At 45.0% G+C, this 17,494-nt stretch overlaps 1 protein-coding gene across 1 annotated transcript; it reads right to left on the bottom strand.

Moving 5' to 3' along the window:
- Positions 1 to 394: 394 nt before the first annotated feature.
- On the bottom strand, positions 395 to 17,252 carry NUP88 (nucleoporin 88). The gene is made up of 17 exons (XM_083714484.1): positions 16,808 to 17,252; positions 15,548 to 15,717; positions 14,627 to 14,752; positions 13,539 to 13,625; positions 13,243 to 13,419; positions 12,624 to 12,810; positions 11,107 to 11,257; positions 10,581 to 10,679; positions 9,791 to 9,881; positions 8,343 to 8,444; positions 7,753 to 7,911; positions 6,453 to 6,578; positions 5,632 to 5,697; positions 3,184 to 3,264; positions 1,486 to 1,612; positions 1,145 to 1,263; positions 395 to 598 (listed from the first exon to the last, which is right to left on the bottom strand). The coding sequence occupies exons 1-17, from the start codon at positions 17,201 to 17,203 to the stop codon at positions 535 to 537; spliced, it is 2,328 nt and encodes a 775-aa protein (XP_083570610.1). The 5' UTR covers positions 17,204 to 17,252; the 3' UTR covers positions 395 to 534.
- Between the last annotated feature and the right edge of the window lie 242 nt (positions 17,253 to 17,494).

Below are 17,494 nucleotides of genomic sequence, written 5' to 3'. Positions count from 1 at the left end.
AAAAAGATATGGGGTAGGGGCTTAATTTGCAAATGGGTAATTGGCAACATGGTTTTTTACTTACTGGACAAGGGGCAGACATGAATTAAATCGGGAGAAAACATAGGCTGACATTTTGCTGTTACGTTATGTGAATGCTGCAAAAAAACTTGAATACATGAGCAGCACTGACCTTAATATGGCACCTGCAATACCTAGGGGTAAAACCGTGCTTGTGCTTTCTCCTTTGGTGTGTGGGGAATTAATCAGTTCTGTAAAGAGACTTTCAGAGTAATCCTGGTGATTATGCCCAAGATCTATTGGCAGGATTCCTTCCTGTGTTTTGCCTTCTGGAGAAGAAACAGCAGTACAACATACCAAATAGTCTAAGCCTAGATTTAGAAGTGAGACGAGCTTTCAAAAAAAGTATTTATTCACAACAGAGATGTTTTATATATAAAAAATAACACAAGGAACCAACGTATAAAGTAGGAGAAAGGCAGTTTGCGTTCCCTTCATGTTTCACGAGTTTGCTTTACACCATTAATGACGGCTCTAAAAGGTCACATGGTTTCTGACATCATTTATCTGTTTTACCATCGCCTGGATGTGTTCTCCCCTGCATCAGAGAGAGAAAGAGAAAGCACTTCAGTGACTTCAGCCATTCTGAGCAGACAAGGCATGAAAAACAGAGCGCAACACACAACTTTCCCGGGTGGGGTTTTCACCTCCACTACTGCAAGCGGCTACACTAGCAAACAAGGATTTATTAATTTATATACTGCTTCTGGGCAGCTTGCCAGTATAAAACCAATTGCCCAAAAATACAGTTAACGTACATGATAACAATTTAAGCACGGAAACAACTGCACTTAAAATGTGTAACAAAACAAGCAGCGCAACAATTGGAAGAGTGAAGGAGGAGGTTCAAATCGGGTGATAAGGGGAATGTTTGTCTGAGCAGGTGTGTCTTTCACAGCTGGCACAGTGCCAATACTGGTGGGACCCTCTTACTTCAGCACCCTCTTACCCCACGTGTACAACCCCTCAACATTACTGCTTGAAAGCACAGCATCAGCACAACAACTCAGCAGCCAAGAGGTGGGCCTCTTGACTCGCTCGCTGTTCATTTACCAAGTGTTTCAAAGTGCAAGCGGCCACTTACTCCTCTTTCAGAACTGCTTGGATGCATTTCCTCTGATAGGTGTTAAGGTTGATGCTGGGCTTCCGCGGACTGGTCCCCTTCTCCATTTTTCTCTGCTGATAATCCTTTTTCATTTTAACCTAAAGGCAAGCAGTAAATAGCACAAGAGACAGATGCTTCAAAAACCCTTGAGAAAGTGTTTCAAATACTGCCTTCCAGCTTCACGCGTAGTGCCTCTAGCTCCCACCCTCCTCTTCTACTTATTTATTTTTTAAAGGCTTTTTAGATCACTTGATAATCCCCAAGCGTTACGTATACAAAAACAGCCAAACGTTACAAAAACAATGCACACCCACACTTACTTGCCGGATAGCATTTCCCAAGTGCCGCAGTTGTTCTTCGATTGTCTGTAGTTCCTTCTTCATGTCCTTTTCACTATCTGACAAGACAGGCAGCTGAGAGTGGAAGTTACGCAGTACCTTCTTCATCCTTCAGCCCACAAAGACAGTGTTAGTCAATCAATCTTTTTATTATGCAGTCACAGACTAGAACAAGATAAAAGCAGCAGCCATCTATATCCACATCACAAGATGTGAAGAAGATCTGAAGCATGTCTAAAATAAGCTATACAACATTAAAAGTAGATTAAAAAAGAAACAACATAGCCGTTAGAAATTGTAACAGCAGCCGGACAGAAAAAGGTTTAATCAGGGAAATTTTCTTTACATTTTTTTCCAGCCAGGAGAAGTTTAGCGACAGTCTAATAATACGTTCAAATAATTTGCCAAAAGGTTTGCCAGATACCAATTATAAGTCCTACCTGAAAATTCTGAAAGAATGTGAATCAGACAATATCATACCAAAAGTAGCTGAGGGGGAGGCAAATTAAACCCACATTTACTGACCACGGATGGTATTCAACGAAGTTTTACTCAGAATACTGAACTGGACCAAGCTTAATCATGTACATTCAACTCAGTGGGTCTATTCCAAGGACAATTTAGTTGACCACCACTTCATATATTACTTTACCACCACCGTCAGAGTCAATGCACTGACTCATATGTTAAATTCAACACAGATATGAGGTCTCTGCACACTGTGAAAGGGTATGCTAGTTCATTTCTGCAGCTCTTTTATTGTGCACAGAGACTATACACTTGTTGAGTAATGTGTGACCATCCCCAACTTGTAGACAAAGTTAATTGTTTGCAAATTCTGCTTTTAGAACCGAGACAATTATCAAGTGCTAATTAAACAGGAGCAGAAGAGGGGACTGTCACCCTACACTACAAGCATAATTTCCTAAAGACAAATTCAGTCCTTATTTTTAAAATGCTGAAAGTTGCCATCAAAGCTGTATGTATTCCCAAGCAGGTCCAAAGAATAATAATAATAATAATAATAATAATAATAATAATAATAATAATAATAATTTATTATTTATACTCCACCCATCTCCCTACCGAATATTAAACTGCATATACAAACTGCACACCACCCATTTTCTAATCAAAGTTATGCAAAATTATGCACATTAATTGTGGTACCCCTACTTTCAAAGCGCTATCAACCCTCCTTTATTAAGTTGGCTTCTGTCAACTGTTTTTCAGGAAGAATGGGACCAATTAACTTCACACAAAATCCACTTGCAACTGTGTTGCTCACCTTTTCTCTCTCGGCTAATACACAGACCACTCAGGCACACATCAGGGGGTGTAAGTTTGGCTAGATAATGCCAATTCCAAACAGCTTGCCCTTCCAAAGACAACAGCATTGTTTGGGAGCATCTCTGCCATTTTAAACACGGGTTTAAAGGCTTTAGTCAGTGAATAAACTTGCACGAAACTGTTAGCAGCAGCTTAAGTTGTAGGTTTAGTTCATCTGGCTGCCAAACTGCATGCTACTCAGCTGAAATGCCTCTCCACAACCTGGCTTTCTTTATCATTAATTCAGGCCCAGCAATTCCGAAGGGTGCACATCTTAAGGACAAGGCTTCAGCACAAGCCCAAGGCATACTTGGCATCTGAGAGAGCCTGGTGAAGAGTGTGCCCTTTTACCTGTTCACAATGTCTTCCTGCTTCTCTTTGGCTTCCTCGTACTTGTCAGCTAATCGCTCTGCCATCTCCCGCAAGCTTTTCCTTTGGGCGAAGAGAAAATGTTATTCTGGGATAGTGGTGCGCATTTGTCTCATAAAACAGAACAAGTGGGGTCTATTTGTTGTTTCTTATGAAACAAAGCAGTTCTAAAGGGCAGTGCACCCTTCTCTTTCCATGTCTCCCACCAGCAGCTGGCATGTCTACATGAGGCTGCAAGGGAGAGTTTTAGGAAATTTTGACTCCCATCCAAATCCTGGACACCAGTTACTATAACTTAGCCGGTGCTCTATGTGTGCCTTTTAAAAACAGCTCATAAAGGGAGTGTCTTTGTCTGAACCTGACAGGTCTGTTATAGACATGGAATGCATTTTCATGCCAACCAGATAGAAAACACAGAAATGACAGGCAGCAGAAGAGCAGCTGGGTCTCCCATAGACATCAATGGCAAAAGGAAACTCATAGCAAAGCAAATTAGACTTTCTCGAACAAACAAATAAGCAAGTAATTTTCTTGCACACCCTCAAATTTGGGATAGATGTGGAAGCAGAGATTTTATGAGTACGGTGAAATAAGACAACCGAAAGTAATTGAATCCATGTACAGTGGTGCCTCGCAAGATGAAATTAATCCGTTCCATGAGGCTCTTCATATAGCGGTTTTTTCGTCTTGCGAAGCAAGCCCATTGACAGCTTAGCGGATTAGCGCTACAGCTGTCAAGCGGCTTTCAGCGATCAGCTGTTAAGCGGCTTATCAGCGGAACAGCTGATAAGTGGCTTAGCGGCTTAAGAAAAGGGCGAAAAAAGCGAAAAAAGCGAAAAAAACCCGCGGGGGGATGCAAGATTTTTTTCGTCTTGTGAAGCAATCCCATAGGGGAATTCGTTTTGCGAAGCGCCTCCAAAACGGAAAACCCTTTCGTCTAGCGGGTTTTTCGTCTTGCGAGGCGTTCGTCTTGCGGGGCACCACTGTACCTGTATAACTGAAGTGCCCCACTGAACCCCAAACCCCCAAACGTCCACCACTGAAATCCCAGTAATGTCCAGGAAATCCCAGCAGCACTACCCACTGATAACATCTATGTCCCATTAAAAGACAATGCCAAACAATGTTGTTTGACACATGTTATAAAAAACAGCCAGAAGCAAATAAAAGCCACTAACTTTTTATAGCCTACTATATGTTTTGGAAAGTGGTCTGTCTACCTGTATGTTCTCTAGGCATTCTTAAGATGTCGTTCCCAAACTTGGTACAACAGTGCCTGAGGCCAAAGAGCCAGTTTCCATTGATGCTTGGATACAGTCGGCTGCCATTTTGAATCAAGATGGCAGAACGAACTCTTCCTACCTCTGTCAATTGGGAAACCTCTGATGGCATCGTTGCCCAGTTTCGTATGATGGTTCTTGAGGCAGAGTGGGTTTTTGTCTAGGTTTGGATACTGTCAGATGCCATTTGGATTTTAACCAAATCTGGCAGAAAATTAAAGGGGTTGCGCACTGGGTTTAGTGGAAGCCTGAATCCCATACCAAATCAGGCCAATCTGGACTTTAACCAAGTTGGGCCATGACAACCCTGGATCCAAACTGCACTGGTTAACATTTCCAGATCTGGCATGGTAGTTCCTGAGATGGTGGAGGATGTTTCGTCTCTATTTAAATATAATTGGGTGTTGGGAGGTGGCATCAAGAGCCCTAGAAATTACAGATTACATTATCCATTTATAAATACCAGCATCTTTTGATTTCTAAGAATCCCTGAGCAACGCCAGGAACTTTTAGCTAGTAGTTTAAAAAAAAAAAAAAAGATGAGCAGGAGGATATTATGTTTTAGTGCTACTTTGGGCCCAATTTAGGTACAGGGCTCTTCTTATATTCTTAAAAGCAGCATAATGAAAAGCAGGCAAGTGGCAGAAGTCTAGTGGACACCCCAGACAGTTATTAGGAACACACTTCTTTAAAACAAGCTTACACTAAAATATCACTAATGAATCGAACTATCACTAGAACAGGAACACAAAGTGGGGACTAAATCACATGGAAAAGAAGAGTAACAAAATCAGCAAATCCTAGAAGATCTCTTCAGGTTTTAACCTGGAGTAAAATACTTGTGTCTAATATCAGAGCTTAGTGGACATCTCTGGAAAGGATGCTCTGAAAAGTACCTTACACATGCTTCTAGGCTCAGTGATGCCTACTCTGGCTGGTAGCAGCTCTTTAAGGTCTTGCACAGGAGGGCTTTCCTGGCCCTAATACCCACAAACATTTTTCACTAGTGATGGATGGGGTTAAACCAGAGATTTTTGACATGCAAGGCACGTTCTCTACCATTGAGCTCTGAGCTGCTCTCACGGGGCGACCCAGTTCTTTTAAACTACCAGCCAAGCGAGCTTAAAAGGCAAAGAGACAGTCACCTCACCTTTCCTCTCGACAGTAGGCAAGATCTTCCAGCTGCTTCTTTTTCTGTTCTCGAAGCAATTTCACTCTGAAGAGCAAGGGTTGAAAGGATGGCCAAACTGTTAGGTTTTTGGACGCAACCTGGCTTGCCTTTCTGCTCTCCCCTACACCTCTAACCCATTGTTCAATGAGAAAAATAAATTATGAGGAACAAGGGGGTTAACCGGGGGTGGAGACATTTAAAGACACACATACAACAGAAAGGGGAATTGTGCTATTAACTGCTCTCTTCCGAAAACGAGAGAAAGGGGGAGGATAACGACCTAGCTGTAGAACAGAGGTGGGCAACCTTTTTCCGTGGCGAGGGGGAACACATTCCCTTGAAACTCTGTTAGGGGCTGCGTTCTCTGGTGGGCAGGCCAACCCCTTTCCCCACCCCAATCCAGAGGGCTGCTGGAGGAGGTACATTACACCCTCACTCTCCTTTGCCAGAGGACAGAATTGACAGCTTGCAGAAGGCTTTTGGAATTAAGCCAAACCTTGCCACCGATTGTTTTTCCTCTGGAACAGGGGTTGGGGGGAAACAAGGCAGGGATTTCCACCCAGTTATGCCACTCTTTCAATTAGCCAATGATAAAGCAAATCAGGAATATGCTCTTCACAAAAATGTAAATAATTCCCACGGGAAGGAAAGCTATTCACTAGAGATTCTTGTCCCTATTGCATTACATCTGATGAAGTTGGCAGGTAATAGATTGCAGGATCAAGATCAGAAAATAGCCAATTGTTGCTGCAACAGGAGGGAAGAAGAGCAAGGAGTTAGAAGCCAAGGGCCCATTTTACCTTCGCTGGATCTCCTCTCGGGCCAAGTCCTGTTTCAGAATGTATTCCTCCCTGAACACTTGAGTGGCTCTGCTGAGAAGCTGAAGGCATTCTTCAGGGGGAGGGGAAACTTCTTTATCTGCAGACCTGGAAGACAAACACAACACCGTCTTGGCCATTATACCCTACTGCCAAGAGTTGTTGAGCTTTCTGGGGGCTGGCCCAGAGTTGTTGAAACATGGCTCACCCACCTGCCCTGCAACTCACATGCATTGCTAAAGCCACCAATCACCCGCACAATTGCCGCAGCCACAAATAACATGACCAATAGCTGCTGACAATCTCCGGCTCCCAGCGGCAAACAATCCCACGTACCCCCTGTGCCCTATCCGTGTATAAGGCACCCCCTAATTTTTAACCTACTTTTTAAAGAAAAAAAGCTCATCTTATACATGGAAAACTACGCTACATGCTCTGATAAAGAGCATTTAGAATCATAGAATTAGACTTGGAAGGGATCTAAGGGTCATCTAGTTCAACCCCCTGCGATGCAGGAATCTCTTGCCCAATGTGGGGCTTGAACCTACGACTCTGATACTAAGAGTCTCATGCTCTACCGACTGAGCTATCCCAGGCTACTTTGCCACACAAATGCTTCTGACACCATATGCCCTAAGGCTGTGTGCATCAAGAAGCTTGAACTGGAGAGGGGTCCAGTTATTAGGTAAGATTTCTAACTGGCCTCAAACTGAGGGTTCAGCTCAGATAAGGACATTACAATCAAATTGCATTTGACAAAGCCCTCGAGTCGGATGCTGATCAACACACCAGAAAGCCAATCTATTTTAAATGCCCAGAAAGACTTATAGTAAAGAGAAGCCAAGAAGCCCTGCTCATCGCTGTAGCTCACCAACCCTGCTAGATTTATGTCCCATGAGCCTAACAACCCAGCCAAAACCCCAAAGTGACAGAATATGCTGGTGCGGAAAGAGCAGCAAGAAATTTATGGTGGCACCAGTGAAGTTGCAAGAGCTGTCAAGTGCGGGAGAAGAGGAGCGGAGATCAGCCAGAACGAAAGACCACTGTGCATAAGTCCATCCTGAAGATGGAGGTGGTGGAACAGCAAGTGTAGACCTTATGCAGGATTATAGCAATGAGAAGGGTGAACCCTGTCAGAGTGAAAGGAAAGGGGCTGAGAATACCAGATGATGGAACCCCCTCTTCCGAACAACACCAAAGGCCAAGGTGTGCCTTTGCCTTTTGGGGACACAGGAGTGATGGGGGATGACAAAAGCCTTTTGCCTCCAGAAAGATTTCATACTTCAATAGGAGAGGGTTAGCAGAATTGCGATCCAGGATATTTCGGATGTGTCGCTCAAAGGAATCCTGCGATTCGGCCAGGATGCGGAGAGGTGAGACTGTAACCGGCGAATCTTGCTTGGTGCACAGAAGAGGAGGGCATGGTGGGTGGATGGCAGAACTGTCAATACAAATGTCAGGCATTAGTTAGACATTTCCAAAGACACTCCTCACTTGCTTTCATGACGTTCTTTAGAGGTTTTTAATTCTTTTACACCCTCCCCCCCCCCAAAAAAAAGTTTGCAGACCTTTGCAAAGAGCAGGCATGAAATGCTGAATAAGAAACTTCAGAGAATTATTAACACAAGCCTAGTTAGGAATAAGGGAAAGGCAAGTGTGCCAGTCAAGGTAATGAAGGGGTATGTCAGGGATTACCAGGAGAACCAATAGTCATGAATTCAAGGTCAGCAGAGCCTGGTGCCATGGAATCTTGAAGGAGTTACCTAGGCAATTCAGGAGTCCTAGCAACTATATAAGGGAAATATACTGTGTCCTTGGAAGTATGCCTACCATATTTCAGCATTAAATAGGTAAATGTGGCTCAGTACGTACAGAAGAGGTTTGGTGACACATTCGTAGCTCCTAGTGATGCAGACCATTGTGGGACCCAGAATGTCTGAGACGATCCAAAACCCTATAATTGAGGCCGCTTGGCTGAAGGAACAGAACAGAAAAAATGTCAAGCTATCCCAGAAAACATTGGCAACCCCAAGAACAGAAGAGCAGAAGTCACTTGCTGTCTTCAGACTAACACAACAAAGAATCCACTGCAGAATCTAGCAAATCTTTTAAGTGCCTCTTATCAGATTCTTCCTTCACTATAGCCACATTTACAGCCTCATACTGATTTGGTTTCCTAGGCTTTTTGATGCTTAGTGTCTCTCCTGGTCAGTCTTCTGCAAAAACTGAGCAAGAGTAGAGGTCATCCCCACCATTGTTCTCAGATCTATAATTACCAGAGATAATCCCTCCAGCTCATTATTGTCTGTTTAGGCCCTATTCCTGTATTTTGACCCAATTTGGCTCTGCCTCTTCATCTGGAGGCTGAATGCAAGATTTATAAGTCTTTAAATATCCAGAAGCTGCAGTGGACCCTATGCTGGTGTCTTGCAGAGATTCTACCCATCACATCTATAAGACCACTAAGTAGGTCTTGAAATGTCACAGCAGGAAGAAATGCCTGGATAGTTCAGTTGGTTAAAGTGTGGTGTTGATAATGCCAAGGCTGCAGGCTTGATCCCCGGATTGGACAACTGCATATTCCTGCATTGCAGGGGGTTTGATGATATGATCTTTGGGGTCCCTTCCAACTCTACAATTTTATCATTCTGTCTTTTAGTTTTCCGCCAGTATCGCCAATGTGCTGCCTTTTCTGCAGTACAGCCTCAACAGAGGCTCTGTTCCAACACCTTGAAAAACCAGTTCAAAGTCATGCATCTGTCACATTTACTATAATTTACACTGGCCCATCCATGCATGTCTTGCTAGTTAAGAAGGCCTCCTTCTCTGTTGAACCCACCTGGGATGCAGGTGTTTCCAACCTGGGATCTACACAAGGTTCTGAGAGTACTCACTAAGGAAGTGCTGAGTGTGTCTCACATCAGTAAAGCTTTCTGTTTCATTACATCTCCCTGCCCATCTCTGGGTAATGGGGCTTAACCTTTTGCTCACTGAAGGCTCCTGCAAATCCCCAGAATAAGCATTCATGCCTTGTTCTCTCATGTTCTCCAAAAAAAAAAAAGCCTTTTTCCAGCCAACATCCTTACCCAGACCTAGAAAAAGGGGCACCCCAAAAACAGTCAAGAGCCTTGTCTTCACCAAAGAGAGACACAAACACAGTTCTCCTTCCCTGTCCACCCTGCTTGCTCATCCAAATCTTAACATAAACAACACCATTCAATGCTTGATTTTTCAGAAACTGAGTTGTGTTCTTGGCCTGGATTCTCCAGCAGTAAGCAGCTGCAAGAAGAATATGGATTTGGGAAGAAGTAGACTCTTACCTGCATGGCAGAGGTTTTGTGCAAAGGATGTGCTCTACGATGCATTTCTGTTCTGCTCCAAGTTCTTGCAAACGGTCCTTGTCTTCTTCATCTGAAAAAGCAAGTAAACATGCAGGTTACTGGGGAGTCACACCTATCACCCCACAGAACAGTAATGAGGAAATCAGAACTCCTAGCCAAATGTCATGCGGGGGTGGGGGAATCTGGAGGGGAAAGGGGATTGGTAGGGGAGGGAGCCAAACTGGACTGAGTAACAGATGATGCAGCTGATCATTTCAGATCTCTGACAAAAGCCATCTGCCCCTTTCCTGGCAGCCCATTGGGAGGTGGAGGAAGAGAAAAGGAGGTGGTCCTGACCATTGGGAGGATGCAGATACTGACAAGTTTGCTCTGGCCCAACCAGTTTTGGATCACATTTTTGAATGGGTTGTGCCAGCAATATATGGGTTCAGTTCACATCATGGCTGTGTTGTGAGTGTCATGACTTAGGCTCTGGTTCTCCCTCCTCTCTGCACGTGCTCCGATGCCCTTCATTATTTCTGGCTCAGTCAAATCTTAGTTTACCTCCAAATCTGAATTGGAAACTACAGTTTGAAGTAGGTTTTCAGTTCTAGTTGGAGGTAAACTATGGTGTGCCAGATTCAGACGTCTCACTAAACTGTACCACTGTCCAATCTATTTATATCTCACCTTTCCACACTACTGGCACACACTACTCAAGACAAGTTGCATCTGTGAGAAACAAGGCTTAGGAATGCAAAATTCCAAGGCAGGAAGGTTTCACTACTACCTGAGTCAAGGAACTTTTGAAGTTTGTTGATCCAGGTGACTCCAATGCTGTGCACCCCAGCGTCATGTGTACAGTGATATCGAGAGGGACATTTGGGATCTGAAAATGCAAGTGAGATATTTATGCATTCACGGAGAGCCAACAAAGACACGGGAATGTTTTAGTCCACATATGATAGCGGCAACGTTGAACTGTGTGAAAATCGAACTGTGCCGAACCTGTGTATGTAAAGCAGTTCCATGAACTCCCAGCAATGACCCACATTGTTGCCACCCTCTCATTTATTGATGGGTTGCCTCAAGACGGCAAAGCAACTCAGACCACCGGGAGCTGCAGAATGAGACAGTAAACAGCTTGCTGGGCCAGCTGGGTGATGCTATCCTGTGACATAAAGATACGTGCAAATCAAGGAACAGGCAGCCTGGCATTTATTAATTTTTGTATTTGCCTGAAAGGTTGCTTTAAATGGATGCCAAGTGAGCAGAGCAAGGGGAAAGCAAGAGAGGTAACTGACTTGTGCTCCTACCTCTATGCAATTTGATTGGGCAGGAGAAGTCCGACTCCAGGGGTTCCTCCCCTTCCCTTGAAGCCAGTTTCAGTGCAAGCTCCAGTTCAACACATTCGAACACGTAGAGCGACGGAATGAGGTCAGTTCTTGAATCCCAGGATTTGACAGACTGCAGAGATGATTTGGTTAACACTTCTAAATTTGTCCTCCCTTGAGATAATAGCTCAAGGGATTAAATTCACTTAGGAAGCACCTCCCTCCCCGCTGCAAAAAAAAGGTAAAAATTGGGGTTTTGTTTATTATTTTAATCGCACATTGCATGTATTTTAATTGGGAAACCCAGCATTTGATAAAGTGTGGGCTGTAAGTACAAATAATAAAGAAATATAAATAGAGAACCCTCAACTGTCTCCTAGTGAGCTGGTGGGGAGCGGAAACAATATCTACTTCTTACTCTTTTGTGTGTTTATGCTTTTAAGGTCCAAATGCAGATCAATATTGTGCATTTCTGAGATGCACAGGGTTTTTAAAATAGCTCCTCAATATAAGAGGAATATGAAATATAAGACACCCGGCTGTATTTAGTCATGTCCATTAATTCTCAAGGGGTTGAGTATTACTGACTGCATTTATACCTCACCTTTTTCTCTAAGGAGTTAAATATGGTGTACATGGTTCTCCCCCTCCTCAATTAATCCCCACAAGAACCCTGTGAGGTAGGTTAGGCCAAGAGGCAGTGACTGGCCCAAGGCCACCCAGTAAGCTACATGGCTGAGTGGGAACTTGAACCTCTCCTGGGTCCTAATCTGACACTCTAACTACTATACCATGGTGGCTGCTATGAATAGCATGTATGACTATCTCAGGTCCACTAATTTCATTGAGTCTATTCTGGATACAACTGAGTTGGGTGCAACCTCCTTGCAGAACCTCCAAAATTGTTTATGGCTGCAGAGACAAAGATGTTGATCAGGGAAAAACAAAACCAATTTCCGTAATTAAGATGAGCCACAGTTTTAGGGTTTAGGAACTGCAAATCATCAGCTGGGCAGAGGGCCATCATGCTTCTGTGGGAACAGATTGCTGGAGAGGGAGCCACCTTGACCTCCTTGGAGGAAAAGTGGGATACCAGTAAAACAAATAAATTTAGAAAAAGGATAAGAATGTGCAACAGCACTGTACTATTGGTCACATGCTCAGTAAGCACATGTCATAATGTGAAAAACCTGTTACAAAAATGGGGAGGACTGCAAAGATAGCAAGCTAAAAATGAATATCCAGGTTGGGGATACACATAACAACCTTATGCCAAGTCCACGGGTCTATCTTGCCCAATATTAGGACAGGCAGCAGCTTTCTGTGAACTCTGGAAGAGGCCTCTCCTACCACATGCTACCCAGTCCCTTTCACTGGAAAAGCCAGAGTTTGAGTGTGGGACCTTTGAGTGCAAAGTACCACAGTCCCTCCTCATATAATGGGGTGGTGGTGGTGGGGAAGGTCTCCTGGAAACTCCAAGTAGTAACAGGCAAACATACCATCTGTTCATCATCTTCTTCTCCCTCCAGTACCACGCAGTGATAAAGCAGCCCCGACTCTGTGGCAATCACCAAGATGTTGGGAACGCATGAAAGGCAGAGAACCGCACAAGCGTCGTACCCGTAGTTGTCTTCAGCTGCAGGATGCATTGGCAGTGGGCCCAAGAGCCGACCAAGGTTTCCACTGCTACGAAAAAGAGATAGGGGGGAAAGAAGGGTGGAATCAAAGGAAGCCTACTGGGAAGAGCTCAAACTTCTAGGGCAGTTTGCTGCTGCCACCCTCAAAAAAACTCCAAGCAAGCCATGGCCAAATACCTGGAACAGCAAAGTTTTGCAGCCAGCCAAGGCACCAAACTGACCTTGCCAGCCTCAGAGCAGAAAGGCTAGGATATACTAATCAGACACCAACCAAATCACCTCAACCATACAAGGAGATAATACAGGCAAGCGTTGATTCTTGAACCCTGGGTTTCCATTCAGAGTTGAACTAGGAGCAACTGTTTTGGTGTTCAAATCAGTACCCACCTACCGCCCAGCCATCTATGAGTTCTGGTCAAGCACTGCCCAGTGCAAAAAATGAAGGTGAAAGGAGGATCATGAATCTGGGTTAGCCCTTTACCTGTGCAGCAGACTAATGTAGGTCAGAAAAGTCTCCCCATTTTCATACAAGATGTAGAGAGGATACGCTAGCACTTCCTCCTTCTCTCGCTGCCCAGCAATGTTCTTCGGGACTGCTGCCAGGGGCCCAAAGTCGAATGCTACTGCCGTTTCTCCTATCAGTGCTGTGTAGGCTCTCCTAAGGGAGGGAGCAGTCAGTTGAGTTTGTAGCAGTTCTCTGCACACAGTTTGCCCAACAAAAAGTGGCCGCTGGGGTGTGCTTGGAGGGGCAACTATGAGGGAAGCTTCAGACCTCACCCCTTATTGAGCCTCAGAGTCTCCTCATCAGCTTCTGAAAGATGAATCACTTTCACAGGTGTCTGGGGTGAATTCAGGCTGTAAATCCTTTAAAGCAAAATACGACATTTTAAAAAACAAGAAGCACATCCCAGATAATAGCTTCTATAAACCCAACCTCTATTAGCTGAATAGCTTTACAATTTTCAGTACTGCACCCGACATTATTACACTGGCAGAAGCTGGTGCAGTATCACTTCAGCTGAAGAGCTGCCCTGGTGTCAGACCAAGACCAGAGAGACCCAGTTCAAAGCCCTGCTTAGCCCTCAGCCTTGCTGGGTAGTCCTGGCCTAGTCACTCCCTCCAGGTCTGACATACCTACTACACAGGGTTGCTATGAAGATAAAATAAGAGGATGGAGCATACATGCTACCCTGAGCTCCTTGGAAGAAGAGTGGGAGAAAACTGTAGTAAGTATTGCTTAAACAATTGCTCCGTGGGTCTCTAAGCATGTGGTTCCAAATGACCCCATCAAATAAATATTTAAAGGAGGCTACATTAGCCTCTGAAAGCATTTATACTCTGCTAATTAGCTGGAAAAGCTCCTGGGGTAATGATGTGAGCCTCTCCATTTGATGCTCAGATTGTACATATGATTTTTATAAAACCATATCTCAAAAAGACACCAGTCTCCATTGATCTTTATTGCAAGGGAACCAAACCTAGGGAAGCACTGGAACCCCTTGGAGGATCTCACTGCTCAGAGATTTGGGGGGGGGGGCATGCAACAGAACAATGATATAGCATGTGCAGAGCACAGAAAATATTTCAGACCTTTTATTGTCCCCACCTAAAGTCAATGAGGCAAGTAAGAAAGATTGCCCAAGATCATTGAGTGAGTCTGTGGCTGAGCAAAGATTTGAACCAGAAAACTAAAAGCCTGCGGCTTACACTCTTCACCACTATATTCCACTAAATTTTATATATAAAAAAGGATGACTAATATATATTGGATACCAGCACCTCCTTTTTAAGCAGTCAGGGAAACCAGGCTCCTTGGATTTCTCAAAGCCTGCTCAAAAGCAAACCATTCAGAGCAATAAAGTTACCTTATCGTGTTGTCAGATGTTAAGAGCACAATGTGAGGGTCCAGTGTCTCACTGGGGTACCAGGCGGAATGCTTCAGGGTCAGGGATGGTGAACTAGTGAAGAACCTTTCAGCAATAGGGATGGTGCTGCAAGAAGACAGGTCTCCATCATGAAAGGCACTATGTTCCAACCCAACAGAGGGCTGCCAACTGTTTGACTGTTGCTGTGCCTTTGACCAGCAGCTTGGGCTACAGACGTTCATGCCCGTGTCCCCTGTCAATTTCTACAGATCAAGCTGGTGTCAAGAGCACAAGAACAGGCCAGGCTTTTCCTCCCCAACTGACAAACCTATCAAAAGCAAAATAGCTCAAGGGATAGACAGGCTTGTAACAGTCCTTTTTTATTTCCTAACTTGATGTGTTACATGAACACTACCCTTGCTTAAACTCTAGGTACTAAATAATTAGCTATCATTGGTCCTGAAGGGTCAGTACTCAAACATTTTATCTTTGTGGTGAAAGAATTTAACTAAGTAAGCTTTCTTCTAGGTAAAAATGTAGTCACAGACTCAGTTATCGAAAGCGCTTCCAAACTAAAATCGAAACTTCCCCATAAATGTAAAAAAAGTTGAAAGAGTACCTATTGTCCAAAAATAACATTTCCTGAAATCTTGTTTCTGTTCTTATCCTGAAGCAAAATTCTCCCTGAAGCACTATTTCTAGGTTAGCGGAGTCTGTAACCTGAAGCGTATGTAACCTGAAGCGTATGTAACCCGAGGTACCACTGTAATGCCCGAGAACTTCAGTAAAAACAGTCATCAAATGAGATTGACACAATGTACTCAAAACTGCTTTCTTTACAGACCCAGATGATAATGAAGTAGCAACCATCCCTAGTTCTAGAGCTGCAAGGCAATTATGAGAAATGGAGAGCCTACATACCTACAATTAACCACTGGTTTTCCACCTTCAAACTCAGAGTTCTTTCCCCAGCGTTTAGGTAACTCCAGCACCATCAGGCCTTTTGTTCCTATCAGAGCTACATGCTCCTGTGTAGGACTCAGTGCAGTTTGATACACCTCAAAAAAGGGTGAATTTATGCAGAGCAGGGTCTGGAAATCAAAGTGGCAATCGGTTAAAGCTTAAATATTTGAACTTTGCGCAGAACAAAATCTTTAAAACTAGTGCAAGATGTGTGTGTGTCACTCAATTACATATTTGGCTGCAAGCAAACTGCACCTGTTGCTTCCTACCATTTCATCTGTGCTTACTCTTTCAGGCAAGATCTGATATGGATGCTGAGCAATGAAGACTACCTATATTATTCTTATGGTTCCTGCAAGGCACTGGTAGCCGCTACTGTTCTTCTATCAAAGCCAAGAGACCACTAAACCCACAGGGTCTGCCTTGGACAAAAGCTTGGAGAAACCAGCAGTCGTGTTTCTTCAAGCATTCTCTCCCAATGCTCAGACGTCAATTAAAAACACAGTTGAAGTAGTAGTTATCTAGACTAGAACATCAGAGACCTGGGCATAGCCCCCCCTAAATCAATAAAAATACATAGCTTAACTGAGGTTCTGTCCCCCTAACAAAAGACCTGCCCCCTCCCAAAAATTCTGGCTATGCCCATGGACCTACGTTGAAATCCCTGCTCAGCCACAAAACTCACTGGGTGTGACCTTAGGGGTCAGTCACTGCCTCTCAGCCAAACCCACCTCACAGGGTTGTTGTGTGTGTGTGGTGGTGGTGGGATTAATTGGGGAAGCATGTACAGTTGTATCTTGGGTTAAGTACTTAATTCGTTCCAGAGGTCTGTTCTTAACATGAAACTGTTCTTAACCGAAGCACCACTTTAGCTAATGGGGCCTCCTGCTGCCACCGCGCCGGCGGAGCCCAATTTCTGTTCTTATCCTGAAGCAAAGTTCTTAACCTGAAGCACTATTTCTGGGTTAGCGGAGTCTGTAACCTGAAGCGTATGTAACCCGAAATACCACTGTATGCCACCTTGAGCTCCTTGGGAGAAAAAAAAAACGCAATAAGCCATTCATTATTATCGCTACTGATAATGCAAGCCTATATTCCTATATGGAGGGGCTTTCCACAGGTGAGCCGCCACCACCTTGAGGCCCGAAGCGGCGGCGCCCCAAACACAGGTTGGCCACCTCAGTGAGGGCCGAGTCCTATCGGGGCGAAAGGCCGCACCTGGTACTGGCCCAGCCTGTCGGGCTCGTCGCCCAGGCCCCTCAAGCTGAGGGCGTAGAAGGCGGCGCGCTCGCCGTCCCACAGGAAGAGCTCCCCGCCGAGGCCGAACAACAGGTCCCGCGGGAGGGACGGGCGCGACGACTCGGGCCCCCGCTCCGGCCCGGCCTCCTTGTCGGCCTGCTCCCGCAAGCGGCACAGCACGGCGTGGTGAGGCAGCTCCGCCCACCAGCGCTCTCCCAAGCCCGGCGCCACGGCCGCCGCCATCGCCGCCGGTCGATGAAGCCGGTCGGGGCCTCGCCGCCTCAGGAGCGCGGGACTACGAGCCCCAGAGTGCACCGCGGACGGTGACGTCGGCGTCCCGGCGGACCGATAAAGATGGTTAAGCCCAGCGGGCATCTTCGCCACGGGAGGGAGCGAGGGAAGGACGAGACCCAGAGTGCACCGCGGCCTACTGACGCAAGCGGTCTCTGGACCGTAGACTTGTGAAAAGTGTAGACGTGAAAGCTGCGCGGGGCTACGGGGTTTTCCATAGATATTCTAATTATCCTGCAGTGGAAGTGAGGGCTGCTTACGTCGAAAGAACATCCCGCCCGATCAAATCCTGGCAATATTTTCTATGTTCTAGGCGGGGCGAAAAAAGCGGGGAAAGATGTCCAGAATTTCATCTATTAATTTAGTATCTTTTTT

This window comes from Podarcis gaigeae (assembly GCF_964106915.1).
Source record: "Podarcis gaigeae genome assembly, chromosome: 15".
NCBI lineage: Eukaryota > Metazoa > Chordata > Lepidosauria > Squamata > Lacertidae > Podarcis > Podarcis gaigeae.
Note: the sequence above shows the minus strand (reverse complement) of the source record. Positions and strands in the feature narration are given on the sequence as shown.

Bases quoted from the DNA above. Each gene is read 5' to 3' on its own strand.
- NUP88 (XM_083714484.1), bottom strand. From the start codon at position 17,203: ATGCCCGCTGGGCTTAACCATCTTTATCGGTCCGCCGGGACGCCGACG. The intron at 14,753-15,547 runs GTATGTAGGCTC...GTCTTCTTGCAG, and splicing joins AAACCAGTGGTTAATTGTAG to CACCATCCCTATTGCTGAAA. The intron at 1,264-1,485 runs GTAAGTGTGGGT...GCTTGCCTTTAG, and splicing joins TGGGAAATGCTATCCGGCAA to GTTAAAATGAAAAAGGATTA.